Source organism: Theropithecus gelada, chromosome 1, assembly GCF_003255815.1.
Source record: "Theropithecus gelada isolate Dixy chromosome 1, Tgel_1.0, whole genome shotgun sequence".
In the NCBI taxonomy this organism is placed as follows: Eukaryota; Metazoa; Chordata; class Mammalia; order Primates; family Cercopithecidae; genus Theropithecus; species Theropithecus gelada.
In genome coordinates, this window is record NC_037668.1 from 211,071,988 (window position 1) to 211,089,568 (window position 17,581).

The 17,581-nt window shown below is 37.9% G+C and overlaps 1 protein-coding gene across 1 annotated transcript in view; it reads left to right on the forward strand.

Annotated features, from left to right (window-relative positions):
* Window positions 1-17,581, forward strand: part of RYR2 (ryanodine receptor 2) — a 634,673-nt gene that overhangs the window by 125,404 nt on the left and 491,688 nt on the right. The window contains exon 4 of the mRNA XM_025401874.1: window positions 10,919-11,023. Coding sequence (XP_025257659.1) covers window positions 10,919-11,023 — 105 coding nt within the window. The remainder of the gene's footprint in view (window positions 1-10,918; window positions 11,024-17,581) is intronic.

Consider the following 17,581-nt stretch of genomic DNA (forward strand, 5'->3'; position numbering starts at 1 on the left):
GATCCTTCAACATAAAAAAGTATTATGTTATGGCTGTATCTTATCAGGTACTCAGCTTCTAGAGTTATCTTTCAAAAATATTATTTGATTTGTTTGTATTACCTATAAACTCCTTCAGAGCCAAATTATGTGTTAAGTGAGATGGATTTTTGGCTACTGTATTTTTTGTGTTCCATTAGCTTCAGCTATAGGTTTATTGTCTATAAGGATTAGTAGGACTCTGAAGTATCTCCAGATCACCTGCTGTTAAGTCAGAGTCACATCTCACAAATACAGCTCTAGTTTCAATTCCATATAGCCTTCCTGGGCCTCATATCCTAAGGTATATACCCTGACCTAGTTGTTTTATTTACACCATATATAACTCTATCATCAAGATTCTTCAACCAGAAAATATTGTTTCTCCTATGGAAGTGGTGACTCACCTGCAGTCAGCAAAGGAAAGCCCTCTGTATGCAAATATATCTACAACACATCCATCCAGAAAGGATCACGGTATTATTGCCTTCCAGCACTTTTGCTTCTGCTAGTACATTCCCAGAGGAGCTCATATGAGGCTACCAGCTTCTGAAATGGCCCTTAGGCCAAAGTCATGGAGTGTGGGGTATTCATGACTCCATTCTTTTGTGTGTGTGTGTGTGTGTGTGTGTGTGTGTGTGTGCTTGTTTTGAGCAGGCTCACTGTAGCATTTAGTTAGTTTGTTTTTTTTTAATCAACCACAAATTTTACCACAAATGGACGGGGCAATAAAAGAAAACAACTGGGAGGCAGGCTGATATGACCTTGAGGAAGACAGTATGATTTGAGTTGTAGGCTAAGCAGATAGGTCTTTTAATAGTTTCTGGCTTAGGGCATGTCACTCAGTTTTCTGATTCACTGGTTACTCATTTCTAAAGTGGTGATAATACTACTCATTTCTAAAGTGGTGATACTACTACTTATTTCATGATGAGAATTAGGACCTAGCACAAAGAGGACCCTTAAAAAGGGATACAGCTATTATTACTTGTATAATTGTCTCTACTTTTTTTAATATTCTTGAAACTGCATGGAAATTTCATGCTAGTATAATTCCTGGCAAGAATTCCAGGGTGTTGAATGTCTCGGTCTGAATCTGCTTGGAGTTTCTAGTTTTTATTATACTTCATTATTTTTTAAATAATAAATTTCTTAACTTGGAGCCCAACTTCCCAGAACATGATTCCGATACACTTATATGACTAGCATTTATGTGTTTTAAACACAGCTTAGGAAAGTGAGCCAAGGATGTTGGTAGACGATCACCAGGTTCGATGTCACTGAGTGATAACAGACCAGTACACAGAAACAGTGGGTGTTGCAGCAGAGAAGGAGGGAGAGAACCTCAAATCCTCTTCCCAGAGGGATATTGGACTAGGATTTTTAAGGGAATTTTGGTAGGTAGAGGGCTGAGGAGCTGAGGGCTGCTGATTAGTTAGGGCATTGGGGATGAAGTCATAAACTGTATTCTTACATGGAGGAAGTTCTTTAGAGGGGGTCTTCAGACTGGCTGGTGTCAGTGGAATACAGGATCTGGAAAATATCTCAACATGGGAAGCATGAGGTTTCTTAATGTTAAGGATGTTATCTACAGAAATAAGGACCTTATGACAGGGGCTACATGATATTTAAGCAGTAAGTACCTTTAAGGAAGCGGGCTATAGGGCAGGCTGGTTAATGCTTACCTATTCTTATACTCAAAGTGTATGCTTTTATTGAAAACCTAGCAATTTAATTTTATTAATTTTATAAGGACAGTTTCAATGTTACTGAGTTAATTTCAGCTTGATTTGTTCAAACTGATACTGAGTAATTAATTTAGAGCTCTTGCCATTTCAAATTAATTTAGATGAAATTAATCCAGCTCATTTTCACAGAATGAGACACCTGCAAACAGTGAGATGGTTGGTATTTGTATGGTTATGCCTGAATGAACCTGCACTATATGACATAATTAATTGAATTTGAAGACATCATCTTATCACCTACACAACTTTAATTGTGGAAGCCATACTTTCTGTCTTCACTTTTCTCTTCTCCTTTTGACTTTTTGTGAAACTCTAGGTAAGTCAGAATCTGTTGGTTGCCCTCTTCTATATGTTAGTGTGAATTATTTTTCCTTCTTCAAGGAGGGTATGAGACAAGGGATTATGACTGTTGTGGCAAAGGTCATATTGCAGACAATTAAGTTGACCTGGTTACTGGAAAAGATATTTTTTGTCCCAGATACTATTTCAGGCAAGAAACCTATGAATGGATTCTACAAAATATCCCTGTCACAGAACTCCCTAGAGACAACACTGTCGCTCATCAGAAATTTTCACTGAAGGCTCTATCAAGTGTGTTCAATCTGTGGTCCACTGAGATCCTGCAGGCAAAGCTGAGATATTACTGCAAATAACAAGTATTTGTGACTAGCAAATACTTAGGCCATACATTATTTTTGTCTTAGTTATTGCTGATCCTTGTGATCATGAATATGCTAACATGTAGGATGAGATACATCCTACATATGTAATAAACACACACACACGTGTGTGTGTGTGTAGTGTTAATTTTTTAAAAAAACCTCTTTTGAGTAAAGAATGAAAGTTTGCTCCAAAGTAATTTGTGACTAGAGGAACTGCAACAGTGGTTCAAATATTTCCATTTATTTATTTGTTCTCTGGTGTGATATTTGTCCATTCATTCATACATTTATTCGAACATCTCTAAACTCTCTGAATTTAGTAGTAAGACTCCATAACTGTTCAAATAGTAGATTTCTCAACCCAGAGCTCCACTTTTCAAAACATAATTCTGATATACTTGTTCGGGATACTTGTTTTCCAGAGAGTTGGTATGTGGAGCTTTTATTGAGACTGTGATTTTTTTCTTAATCGTGAATGAAAAGATAGAAACCAGTCTTCCTGAAATGAGTTTGAATTAGCAATGTTGAGAGGCAGGAGCCTACATCAGATGAACCATTAGGTTGCATATATGACTTTCAAGATACTTAGACGTAGTGTCTTGAGGCTCAAATCGTAGCAGTAGAAGTCTCTTTTCTGCTTTGTCTTTGAGTGTTTTGCTTGCAAAGTTCCATGTAATTGTATTCTCATCAACAATGGCTCCCTCTCAAGATACGTGTGAACTGATTTGACCTGAGCCAGCATTAGAAGTAGAGAGGTATTATGCCATGGTTCATCAAATGAGTGTACCTTCTAGTTTTGTACTGACCCATCTGAGTCATTTGAATTTTAAAATAATTGTAAAAATCAGATGAATTGGCCTATGTACTTAAAGGATGTTGTATTATGAAAGATGCATGTCAAGGAGCAAAATGAACACTGAGCAAACCATATGGGACGCCACCAATTCACTAGAGATTTTCATAATTAACTGCTAAGTTGGCACAGCTGTGGCTCTTTGTAGCAGCAATGTACTGCTCATTACCACTCATTTAAACCTGCTATTATATCCTCTCCCACCTGGACCTTTCTGTTGTCAAGAATTCCAAGGGAATGACTTGAGTGTTTCTGAAGATTCGAAGGATTTAAGACCCGGGGAAACCCAGAGACATTAGCTTCATTGGTGAGGATTGCATTTAGCCTTGTCTTTCAGAAAGCTGACCTGAGAGAATGAGTTGACACAGGAAAAATCTTTCCTTCTTGGAGGCAATAATGTTAACTTCTGGTGCAAAGTGGGATGAAGGGAAAAAGAACATGATAAGAAAAACTACCTAGAACTATGAACAGCCCAAAGTGTAAAGCTCTGGAAATAATATTTCCAAACTGGGAATATGGTGTAATGTTATGATTGGGGTTTTGAAGCAATGTCAAGCAGAAAAAGTGAACTAAGATTTTTTTTTGATCTTGCCTGGTACTTCCTTTCTGCAGTATTTCCTACAAGTCAATGGGATACAACACCATGGTTTTTTTTGGTTTTTGTTTTTTGTTTTTTGCACTGGAAAATATATAAACATTTTGAAGGATATTATTCCCCATCTGGTAAGTGACATTTTGCCTGGTTCATGTCTCTAGTTGGTAAATTAAAACAACCACCACCACTTTATCTTTTGGAGGAGATAAGAGTTTGATATCTCCATCATTTGGGGAGAAGTCGACCCTCAGCAGTTACAGTGCCTTCCTGAAGGCCACGCAGCAGATGGGCGCCTAAGCAAAAACAAACCTGCCTCAACTTCAGACCATCTGCTCTGTTTTAAAGTGGACTGTTTTCACATCTCTTGGTGGAAGAACAGCTTTTCTCTTAATTTATATCTCTCTGATTCTGAGCTCTCAATCTGATTTAGGGTTTTCTTAATTTAGGCAGATAAAATTATAACTTATTGGCATTGTCCATGTTATCATGCATTGATTTTCTTCTTTCTTTGATCTCTTTGAAGTAGGATAAGTATTTTTCCACTTCATAGGTAGGGAAGCTCAGCCCGACTCCCCTGAGGTATCTTGGCTAGTTACCCATCAGATCTGAATTCCACGTTCCTGGTGCAGGGATTTACCCTTTTCTGTGCTGTCAAACTGTCAACATTTACTACATCATTAATTCACAAGATACATTTTGAGATACCTGTGTCATGCCAAAGGTCACTTGGAGCCCAATTGAAAGGCAGTGTGAAAAGCGTAATTAACTTGTTTGCTTTTGTGCTGGAAACCTAGGGTTAACACAACAGCCAAACCAAAAGCAGATTTGTCATTAGGGCTCTAATGGCCTATATCTCTATAGTGTATGTGCATTCGTTTAATTTTCCAGAAATAGACGAAATCATAATTTGAGGTTAGTTCATCAAACATCAAACATTTTCTTTGTGTAAGTCATTGTATTAGGGCTGCAGGTGGTGGTGGTGGTGGTGGTCATGAGGTGGAGTGGGATCCAAGCTGAATAACAGTGTTCCATGGCAGAACACGTGGATTAATCTTCAGCAGGAGTATGGTGTATCTAGATTCTGTAGCAGTCATGCTGATGAAGTAGATACATCTTTACTGGCAGACAGTGATCTCCAGGATATATCAGTAAATTTAAAAATGGTAATTTATATAGAGTGAACCCATTAATGGAAAAAGCTAATCTATATATTTCTATATGCTATGAATGCTTCTACTGCTATGAATACATTGCATATGTATACATGTAAAGGCATAGAAAAAGGACTGGAAATAGGCCGTGCACGGTGGCTCATGCCTGTAATCCCAGCATTTTCGGAGACTGAGGCAGGTGGATCACGAGGTCAGGAGAGCGAGACCATCCTGGATAATACAATGAAACCCCGTTTCTACTAAAAATACAGCCAGGTGTGGTGGCAGGCACCTGCAGTTCCAGCTACTCGGGAGGCTGAGGCAGGAGAATGGCGTGAACCCGGGAGGTGGAGCTTCAGTGAGACGAGATCAGGCCACTGCACTCTAGCCTGGGCAACAAAAACAAAACAAAAAATAAATAGGTAAAAAGAAAAAGGACTGGAAATATGCACACTATAAAGCTAAAGGAAGGGAAAGTGAGTATCATCAAATTTGGAAAGACAGTTTTCAGTTTTTCAGTGTTGTTTGACTTCCCTACAAGGAAATGTTTTTATGTGTGGTTTAAAAATATGAAATAGTATTCCTAGGTGAGGACCTTCATGCTGAGGGAGAAAAAAATATAAGCAAAGGCATCAGGATGTGAAATGGAATAGTTTATTAGTATGGAGTTTTTACACAGTAATCATAAGAAGGATGGTGGCTTAATGTGGCTTATATAGTCCTAAATTATTGGTTGTTATTCAGTTAAGGTAATGACATGTTTCAATAGGTTTTTAAGTGAGTTAGGCAGATACATCTCTGGAAGCCAAATAATAGATGGATACTTCGGTTGGAAACCTAATTGATGTTTACATAGCTTCTCCAGAGCCAGCAAAGCCAGATGCTGCTTTGTGGTTATTCTTGAGATTTTTTTTCCCCCTCTAAGACTATACAGTGTTTGCCAGGCAGGGGAGGATGGTGACCAGTTTGTATTAAAAAAAAAAAAAAAAAGAAAGAAAAAAAAAGAAAAGGCACACAGTCCTGCTGCTGTTACCTTTCCCAAAGTATATATATTCTGATAAAATTGGTGTTGTCTCCATATAAAAAGTATTACGAACCTCCTGCCAGCTTGCTTTGGGCACTATTCTGGGAATAATAGACAGGCACAGACGTTTAGACAGACTGAATCTCTTTCTCTGATTTGATTTTGCATTACAGGTAGACGTCATATGTAATGTGTAAGAGCCATGCTCAACTGCAGTTTTTGATTTTGTCTTCTGATGTGATCTGGCTATTTCGAAGCACTTACAATGCAGAACATCCTGTATGAAAGTTCTCATGATTTGGGAGCACACTCATAGTAAGGGCAAGGAAATTTCTTTCACGTTGAAGTTCTAAAAATTAACTTTCTCAGTAATAAGACTTGAGCAAAAACAAATTAAGACTAAGGAAAAGATGATAATTTGCCAATGCTTGCAAATGGGAGCCTCTGCTCCACATGTTTGTAAAATGTTTTACCTTATCTTGCATTCCTGGCATTAGGAGTCATTTTGGTTTGGGGCCATTTTTTTGTTTGTTTGTTTGTTTGTTTTGAAACGGAGTCTCGCTCTGTCGCCCAGGCTAGAGTGCAGGGGCGCGATCTCGGCTCACTGCAAGCTCCGCCTCCCGGGATCACGCCATTCTCCTGCCTCAGCCTCCTGAGTAGCTGGGACTGCAGGTGTCCGCCACCGCGCCCGGCTAATATTTTTTGTATTTTTAGTAGAGACGAGGTTTCACCGTGGTCTCGATCTCCTGACCTTGTGATCCGCCTGCCTCAGCCTCCCAAAGTGCTGGGATTACATGGGGCCATTTTTTAAAGCTGATCTTTGATGAATGTATGAAACTATTTTCCAGTGATTCTGCTTTATTTTTGGGAAGTGGGAACAAAGACCTGGCATGCTACCATGGGTATAACTGTACAAATTTCAATGCTGTTTGAAGAAATAGACATCTAAATGAAGAAATACTTTTAATTGGTGACTGTAAAAGGTACCAAATTATGCTGATGATTCTGTTACCTAAAATAACTAGACCATTTTTCTTTAGAGCAAAACAGACAACACTATAAATCTCTGATGTGTATTGTTTTACGTTTTCCTGAAAGGTAAAACTTATTTTTTTATTTTTATTTTTTACTGTCTCAGCTTTTCTATTACATTTGTGTGTGTAGGGGGAGCTGGGTACAAAGAGAAAGAGAAAGCATGGTGAAGATGACTCAGAACAAAATGGGTGGCGTTTGTAAGAGACAGAGAATTGCCTTTGAAGATTGTTGGCGTGTTTATTTATGCTAACTCCCACTATCTGAAAAAATAGCTGTAGCAGGCTCATTACTCTGTGGAAAAATAAAATTCATTTGACAGGATTAATTCATTTGAAACCCATGTGGTTTTCAAGGTTCTTTAAAATAACGTGAGATATTACAGCAATCCTTACTTTAACATTTTGATCTAAGTGAGGCATGAAACAATTTAAATGCACCCAGAATATAAACTTCTAAGTGTTACCAGAAAGTGTCTTTTCTTGACAATACTGGAACATTTTGGATGTTATGAACAGGTGCATAATTATAGATTTGTGTTTTCAAACACTATTTGTACAGAGTAGAATCCATGTGAGAACTGATTTTAAGAAATGAGCGGTGCTTCGTAATTTCCAGAAATGGAGAGGAATTACAGTATGCAAAACTAATGACGATAGCTCGCTTACTTTAAGTTCTTTTTATGTTCTTGACACTGGGATAAGCTCTCTACATATATTATTTCATTTGTTCATAACAACCCTATGAGAAGGGTATAATTATTATCCAATATTTTTTGGGGAAGGAAACTAAAGATTATAAAAGTTAACAGTTAGTAGGTAATGAAGCCAGTATTTTTGCTTAGGTGGTCTGTGTATAGAATCCATGCTCTTAACTATTAGGATATGCTGATTCTAAAGCAATTAATGAATATTGGTCTGAAATCAGTCTAATGGCATGCTGGAAACAGCTCTTACAAACTGCCAAGAGTTGATTGTTAGATATTTTGGATTTTTGTAAGCCAATTTGCAAACTTTGATACTTTGAAATCAGCAATGATTGGAGTATTTACACCACAGAAATGGTCAAATGCGACAAATCAAGGCACTGTTTTTCAAGTCAGTTCACCAGCACACCATTTTATAACATAGTGCCCTTTCAGCATTGCCAGAGTATAAACCCTCAGATTTTAAATGGATATAAATGAAATAAATGCTTACATTAACAGTTTTATTTTACATTAGCATTTGTCTTGATCTCAAGAGGAGAGACTATAATTAGTACGGTTAGAACTTTAAAAATTAAATTTAAGAGCATGTATTCCTAAATTCCACAGTAGAAGAGAGTCATTTTCCTAGCCTTTGAACTTTTATAAGAGGATTTTAGAAAGAAAGTCCTTGTCTGACCAACTGCAGAGTGTAAAAGCAGTTAGCTGTGCCAGATTTGAGAGGACTCTTTGCTGGCTGAGATTGTCTGAGCAGGAATGGAAAGTGCTTGGGTTGGGTAAACAGGAGCCCATGATAGGAGGATGGCAGAAGCCAGAAAAGGAAATTTTATTAAAACAACAACAACAACAACAACAACAACAACAACAAAACAGAACAAAACTTGGGAACCAGTGGGGTTTGTGGGGTCTGAGTAAGCTTTGTGGCCTTATTGTGGGCATCATTTATCCATAAAATAATTTTAACTTTAATTTTAGAACTCTAGTAGTTACTTTTTCCTTGTAACCATAAAGCAGCATTTTATGCTGTGATGGAAAATCATTCCAGTGGCAGTGCTTCCATTTAATAAAAATTTCAAACAGTGTCAGCTGTAATTTTGATGCATTGCATCAGCTTGTCAAGTTGATCCTCCCAATGTTCTTTTTATGAAGAAGGCATAACTTGCTTACACGTTATGTTTAATATATTTGTAATGTTCTTCTGATATAAAGATCCTCCATTGAACATTTGCTTGTACCTGGTTGGACTGCATACTGGATCCCGCTTATCTAAGCAAAAGCATACATGTTTAATAACTTAAACGGTTCTCTCTAAGCCACCAATCAGTTCTTTTTCATTATTTATTATTATTTATTGGAAAACATTTCCATAAAGTGAACCAAAAGAAAGAAATGCACTCACAATTTAATCACCCCAACTGAATTTTCTTCCCTTTTTTCGATTTAATTTTTATTTTTTGAGAACAGGGTCTTGCTCTGTCACTCAAGTTTGCGTACAGTGGTGTGACCATGGCTTTCGGCAGCCTCAAACTCCTGGGCCCAAGCATATTCCTCTTGCCTCAGTCCTCTGAATAGTTGGGACTACAGCCATGTGCTTTTTTTTTTCTATTTAAAAAAAATTAAGTCCTGGCACGGTGACTCATGCCTGTAATCCCAGCACCTTGGGAGACCAAGGTGGGAGGATCATGAGGTCAAGAGATGGATATCATCCTGGCTAACATGGTGAAACCCCGTCTCTACTAAAAATACAAAAATTAGCTGGGCGTGGTGGTGGGTGCCTGTAGTCCCAGCTACTTGGGAGACTGAGGCAGAATAATTGCTTGACTCCAGGAGGTGGAGGTTGCAGTGAGCCGAGATCGCGCTATTGCACTCCAGCCTGGGCAACATAGTAAGACTCCATCTCAAAAACAAAAAAAAATTTATATAGATTAATATATGGGAAATACAAGTATAGCTCTCCTACATGCATATATTGTGTAGTGGTAAGTCTGGGCTTTTAGTGCACCCATCACCTGAATTGTGAATAGCCAGTCAATTCTTATCCTCGTTCCTTCACCTCCTGAGCTGAGATTTTGAGAATTTGTGCTGTATTGATTGAGATAGAAGTTTAAGAGAAAGAGAAAAGAAAACGAATGGAGGATGAAAAAATAAAGCAATATACATACACACAGAACAGGACCAAGTTAGAGGCAAAATATAGCATCCAAGTTGAATAAAACAAAGTAATCGCTGTCTTGTGGATAAGGAGAAACCTGTGTCTGTGAATATTTTATACTGATTCAGTTTTATATTTGCTTATCTTTAATATTAATTTGAGAAAAGTGCTATTTTTCTGTTCTTTAATTTTTTTTATCAGCAGACTGAATGGTAAGTTAGAAATGAATGCATAAGAATCAGAGAAATCTGGATTTTAATCCTTAGCATGAAAATTTTATAACTCTGTGACTTTGGAAAAGGAACCTAACTTCTCTGTTTATCCTGTTCACACAAGACATAGTAACAATCCTTACTATAGACGACCGCAGGAGTTATAGATAAAGCTCCCGGGGCGATGCATATCAGAGTAAGCTGTGTCTCCTTACATTTTCAGAGCTGTTACTGTTGCTCAGCAAATGGCAGCTGTTGCTATCTGTGGTTTTTTTTTTGTTGTTGTTGTTTTTTGAGACGGAGTCTCGCTCTGTCGCCAGGTCTGGGGGGCAGTGGTGTGATCTCGGCTCACTGCAACCTCTGCCTCCTGGGTTCAAACTGTTCTCCAGCCTCAGCCTCCTGAGTAGCTGGGATTACAGGCTTGTGCCACTGCGTCCAGCTAATTTTTGTATTTTTAGTAGAGATGGAGTTTCACCGTGTTGGTCAGGCTGATCTCGAACTCCTGACGTCAGGTGATCCACCCACCTCGGCCTCCCAGAGTGCTGGGATTACAGGCGTGAGCCACCGTGCCTGGCCGCTATCTGTGGTTTTTAAAATGTATTAAACGTGAGGAGTAATGACAGTGTTTCTTGATGACTGGGGAACTTGCAGTAGAAAGTTGACAAATACTCTTTCTATGAAAGACACTGGAGCCTCCTAAGGTAAGCTGGGTCTGGATGCTTGATGAAGATGACACTGCTGACGGCTCTTCCTCTTTCTGTGCAGAATGTGCCCCCAGACCTCTCCATCTGCACCTTTGTGCTGGAGCAGTCCCTCTCTGTCCGGGCCCTGCAGGAGATGCTGGCTAACACCGTGGAGAAATCAGAAGGGGCAAGTACCCAATTTATGTAGACTTGTAGTATTTTAATGAGCTCAGCTACGATACCAACAATTTCTTTCACAGGTGTCAGAGAGTTTCTTTTTGCTGAAATAAGTCGATGCCTGTCAGTTGGAATTTCCTTAGGATTGACTTTCTGCTTTATCCAGCATATTTGTGGTGTCTTGAAAACTAAAAAAAAAAAAAAAAAAAAATCCAAGCTTCATGTGATCTGTGTCACTAGACCTCGTGCTTATGTCTGTGGTTTAAAACCAACCTTTCTTTGAGCATTTCTATGTTTTCTTGCATTTTCAGAGCTGTTATTGTTATTATTTTAACTCATCGCTTTATGCATGGCTATTTGGCATTAACCTTTATTTCATTTTTAAATGTCTCTCACTATGTGACTATGTTCTGAGCTTTTTCATGGAAAGTAAAATTTCATGGCACTGTTATATATTTTAAGTAACCAAATTTTGGTGATATGGCTTTAGTCTATTGTAATTTTAAAAACAGCTAATCCTTTTCCTCTGAAAATTGATTTTTTTTTTTTCTTTTCTGAGATGGAGTCTTGCTCTCTTGCCCAGGCTGGAGTGCAGTGGTGCAATCTTGGCTCACTGCAAGCTCTGCCTCCTGGGTTCATGCCATTCTCCTGCTCAGCCTCCCGAGTAGCTGGGACTACAGGTGCCCGCCACCACACCCGGCTAATTTTTTGTATTTTTAGTAGAGACAGGGTTTCACCGTGTTAGCCAGGATGGTCTTGATCTCCTGACCTCGTGATCCACCTACCTCGGCCTCCCAAAGTGCTGGGATTACAGGTGTGAGCCACCGCGCCCGGCCCTGAAATTGTTATGTGGTTTCCTAATGCAAGTATTTTTCTTTCAAAGCCTATTTGGTTATTTTATTTTCAATGAGACTTGCTGTGACGGATATCTGGGCTGTTACCCAGTCTTGACCAATTTATTACAGTTTAGAATTAAGCAGGAGGATTAATGGTCAAATTTTTGTTTCCAGGTTTTTTTAATTTTTATTTTTTGGTATTGTAATTACTGCAGTGCATGGTTTAATAAAGTATAGTATTTCCAGAGATAAAACTGAAAATTTTATTTTGCCATTATTGATCTATATGTTGCTGTTGTTAATCATTACTCTGGTCTGGATGAGTAAAAAGATTAAAAAATGGTAATACATAAATGATTATCCATAGAAATGAGTCATCAGTTATTATTTTCATCAACCTTGTAGTTTTTAAAATTTTAGTGTCATGCAGCTTAGGACTTTACTTGATTTGTGCATTAGTTCTAAATTAAATTTTAGCAGTATACTATTATGTGGGGAAGAGAAACTTTAGTGATTTTTATTTGGAATTAGACTAAAAGCTTATTTTACAAAAGCTTGGTATTTTAGTTTTTCGGGTTCAATTTTTGCTTATAGCAAAGTTTGAAATTATTAAAATATATAAAGTTTCTTTTAAAAATTTTTATTCTTTCATGTAAACCTTTTCAGGTACACTTAAATTATGAAAGAAAACATTTCTCAATTTAGTTTCATTTCTACCTGAAATAACCCCTCCTGATTTTTAAACATCCCTGAGTCATATCAACTTTGATATGCAAATGAGCCTTTATAAAGAAAGATCGTTTTTATTTGGCATTAGCATTTAGAAAAATGCATCTTGCCATTTCATCTGTCTTTATAGATAACAACTTAGAACTAACATGCCATAAATTTAATTTTTATATTGCTAAGTTGTGTTTTTTAAATTTAACAACTTTGAGAAGATCTTTTGTCTTCTTCAAATCATGACGTTGGGCTAGGCAAACTCTAAAGTTTCTTGGAATAGAGGAAGTAATTTGAAATACTGTTTTAGGATTTATGGTTTTTCTTGAGATGGGGTCTTGCTGTATTGCCCAGGTTGGTCTTGGGCTCCTGAGCTCAAGCAATCCTCCTGCCTCAGTCTCTGGAATATCTAGGATTACAGGTGCATCCCACTGTACCCAGCTTCTAGGATTTATGTTTTCAAGACATTTATTAGTTAGAATTTCTGGATCTCTTCAAATATTTTTATTTAGCTGAATTTAGTTTTGAATTGTTCACTCTCTAGAATGTCTCTATCACAGATAAAGTAGTAATTTGTGTGATATGTTGAACACTATTTTATAAAGCACAGTATAGTTACCATAAGACACGAATTAGGGGCCGGGCGCTGTGGCTCACGCCTGTAATCCCAGAACTTTGGGAGGTGGAGGCGGGCGGATCACGAGGTCAGGAGATCGAGACCCTCCTGGCTAACATGGTGAAACCCAGTCTCTACTAAAAATACAAAAAATTAGCCAGGCGCGGTGGCAGGTGCCTGTAGTCCCAGGTACTCGGGAAGCTGAGGCGGGAGAATCACTTGAACCAGGAGGCGGAGCTTGCAGTGAGCCGAGATAGCGCCACTGCACTCCAGCCTGGGCGACAGAGTGAGACTCTGTCTCATAAAAAAAATAAAAAATAAATAAAAAATAAAAAAAGACATGAATTAGGAAGTTTAATTTGAGAAAAAACTGCTACAAGGAAGAAACACTTTGCATGAAGCTGAAACCTATTTCTGGTTACTAGTAACTTTTAGAAAGAAATCAGTGTCAAATAGCTCAACAGGTTACTGTATGTTAGGGAAAGATGAAAGTTTCTGTCATACTGCTGAGTATTTTTGATTACACCCAGAAATGATATTCATGCCTAGCTTGCCACAGGTGATGCCAGTTAACTAGCACAGCCCCAGCCACAGCGTTGGAGGAAGGGTTCTATTGTATTGATGGATTTGGAGGTAGCCTGAGCAATGGGGGGGGGGGTATCCTGGAGGATCCCTGGGGTGGTCAGGGTTAGGGAGCACTGTGGGGACTTGGGGCAGCAACTGTTTACCAAGAAGGATAGATATTCTCCACTTAACCATTTTATTCATACGAGTGCACACCAGCTAAATATCATGTCTGATGATATGTGATCCATGGATATGTGGCCAATGGATGCTGCTGGCACTTGTAGGAAACAAGTCTTCTGTACTCCAAATATCATCTTTTCTAGTGCCTGATGATGTCTCCTTTATGCTTATTATGGAACTCTAATGGGGAATCCTGTTATCAGTCAAATTACTGTCTCCAGGTCAATAAATCATATGCAGTTTGCTTAAACGAAGAGCCGCTTTTTCTAGGATGAAGTGTGCCAGGAAGGTAATGCGAATTTTCATGAAATCATTTCTTTCCTTTCAGATGAACAGTGAATCAAAAAGAACCTTGTGTTCCCTGATTCCCAACTCTTTCAGAGTCAACTTTCTTTACAAAGCCTTGTTCTTTTTTATTTAATAATTCTTTAATTTCTTATGTAATTCAGTAAATAATACTTATACTGTTTCATGTCTAAAATGTTATCATATGCACATAGCAATACAAACACACTTGATGATAAGGAAAAATTTTCCATTTAGTATCATGGCTTTGTTTTCTGTGGTTAAGGACAATTTTGCTAGTATTCTTGGATCACGAATAAATACGTGGTTTTCATAAAATGGTTAAGGAAACTTAGCAGAAAACTCCCAATGTCATTTGTGACAAAGTAAATCATGAACATGATAACAGAAGAAGAGGTGTGTAAGATGAAATGGGAGAAAATATTACCTAATCTACGAAGTTTTGGTTCCCTAAAAAGTTGCTTATTGTGACTATTAGTAAAATAACTCATATTTTTGTGGCATCAAAATCATTCTGAAGGATTTCATCTAAGTGGATTTTCTTAAAATGTCTGTTTAATTAAAAAAAGTACATACATATATATTAAAAGAGAGACCTAGATCCAATATCTATATAATTACATTGACTATCATTTAGCTTTTATTCTTATTAAAATCATGTCAATGGTAAATAGGCCAAGACCTGTTTATGTCAGTAGCTGCCCACAGAACCTTTCAGATCTTGAGGATGGAGGCAGTACACAGGCAATGAGAAGGAGAAGGTGTCTGTTGAGCAGCACCTGTCTCTTCGGCCCTGTTTTCTCTGGGCATCTGCCTATGCACATTCTTGCTTCTGCTGTTCTTCCTGTTTCCCCCACTGGGTTTACTGTGGTTCTGGATAATGTCGATTGCAAGTCTAGCTCTGTATTGCTCTTCTTGCTCTCCAGATCTGTTTTGCGTATGCTTAGGGTTAAAAACGGGCTTTGTTGTCATAGAGAACTGCTTGAGAATACCAGTTCTGCCATAGTTAGCTCTGTGGCTTTGGGAAGGATAACTTTATCATCAAGGCTTAGTAATGATTAAATGGTGGTACATGTTGTTATTGTTTTACTTATTCTTTTTTGTGTACTTTTAAACTCCCTGGGTTGGACTGTTGCTAATTCCTGACTGCCTTTTCTCTGGCCTTGATGGCTTTCTTCCTTCTCTGGGACATAGCCAGTCCAAAATCCCCACTTCCTCCCCTCGACCCCAGTATCCTAACCAATTCTGGCACATGTAGTTTGCCAATTTAATGATGCCACGACAGTGTTAGAATAGAGAGTTGATGATAGCATTTGCTTATTTCCATGTGTTTTGTAGTTAATAAAGTTTCATAATTTAGGTGATATTGTGCTTTTGGCTGTTCCTTTTATCTAATTCACAGAATTATGATAGACACTTTTCTGTCATACAATTTTATTTGTAATGCCTAATTTAATTTAAGGATTTCATCTCATATGAGCACAGATACCAAGTTAGAGGTGACATAGTATAGTAGAAAGGGCTTTGGTTTTGGAGTCCAGGAAATTTACTGAAAATTCTTCTTCAAGTAGTATTTATAATAATTACCATCTGTTGAAAAGGCATGGCTTTGGTTTAATGCCATGAGTCCAATATATGGCTTGTATGTTCTGTTTAGGACGTCATATTTTAAAATACACATTGAGTATCCTTTCTGCCTTTCAGTTTAATTGTTTCTGGGGGAATTGTAGGACCCTGTCCTTTTCAACTCTAGCTTATGGCCACTTGACTAGGTCCCTTTATTATTAGAATATTGTAGATTGAACTAGAGAAAAAGTTAACCATTCTTTTCTCCTTACATCCTGCTCTTTGATGGAGAAATAGATTAACATTTATGATTTAAGTGATTATGATTTGGATCATTCATTCATTTGCTATATATTCCTCGTGAGCATGGGTACTGGTAGTTTGCCACTATGTCAGTTGTGAATGATACTTTGAATATCTATAAAATTCACAATGTAATGTTATAAATATTGTGATGAGCAAATAATATTGAACTGAATATTAAATCCAATTCTAATCATTTAGTGTTAAGTTTTTCAACATTTATAAGATAAATTATATCTTATAAAGGCTCTATGTATAGAAATTTAAGTGTGCATTTGGTCATCAATGAGTTTACAACTGCAGGGAGAGAAAAACAATTACAGTATAATTTCATGTATGTTATAGAAGTGTATATAATTATCATGTTAGCATGAAGAAGTTCCACATGTATGTGGAACTTATTATTCCTTTAAATTTTCATGGCACTTTTTAGAATCATTTCCAAAACAATTAGAAGTAATATTAAAACTATTAATAGAAAAATCGTTTCAAAATTTTTTCCAAGGAACAATTTGAGCTCAGTAGGCAATTCCTTAAAATTTTAATAGAAAATAGGCCGGGCACGGTGGCTCACACCTGTAATCCCAGCACTTTGGGTGGCCGAGGTAGCGGAGCACAAGGTCAGGAGATCGAGACCATCCTGGTTAACACGGTGAAACCCCATCTCTACTGAAAAGTACAAAAAATTAGCTGGGCATAGTGGCGGGCGCCTGTAGTCCCAGCTACTCGGGAGGCTGAGGCAGGAGAATGACGTGAACCCGGGAGGCGGAGCTTGCAGTGAGCCGAGATGGTACCATTGCACTGCAGCCTGGGCGACAGAGCAAGACTCCGTCTCAAAAAAAAAGAAAAAAAATTTAATAGAAAATAATACTTGTCAGAAAGACAATCCAAAACATGTCCAGAGATATTCTTAAAATGATTTTTATGTTTCAGTTTAGTAAAATGCCTTGTTTTATAAGAAACTGTAATGATGTTTCCTCTTTCCAAATTACATACTGTCTTCAAAGTACAAAATATTACAATGACTTAATTATTAACAGAGGTATAGATCAGACTCAGACATGTCCAGCTTTTATGAAAAATGGAGCTGTAGAATGTGGAGGAGTAAAACACTTGTGTTGGCCAGGAGCAGTGGCTGACACCTGTAATCCCAGCACTTTGGGAGGCTGAGGTGGGTGGATCACCTGAGGTCTGGGCAACAAAGTGGAACTCCATCTCAAAATAAATAAATAAATAAATAAATAAATAAAACACAACACTTGTGTCATTCTTTTTATAAAACCCCTGTCTCTTTAAGACATGTACTCTAAGAACATTAAAAAATGCATGGGACTGGGCACAGTGGCTCACACCTGTCAGCCCAGCACTTTGGGAGGCTGAGGCATGTGGATCACTTGAGGTCAGGAGTTTGTGACTAGCCTGGCCAACATGATGAAACCCCGTCTCTACTAAAACCACAAAAAATTAACCAGGC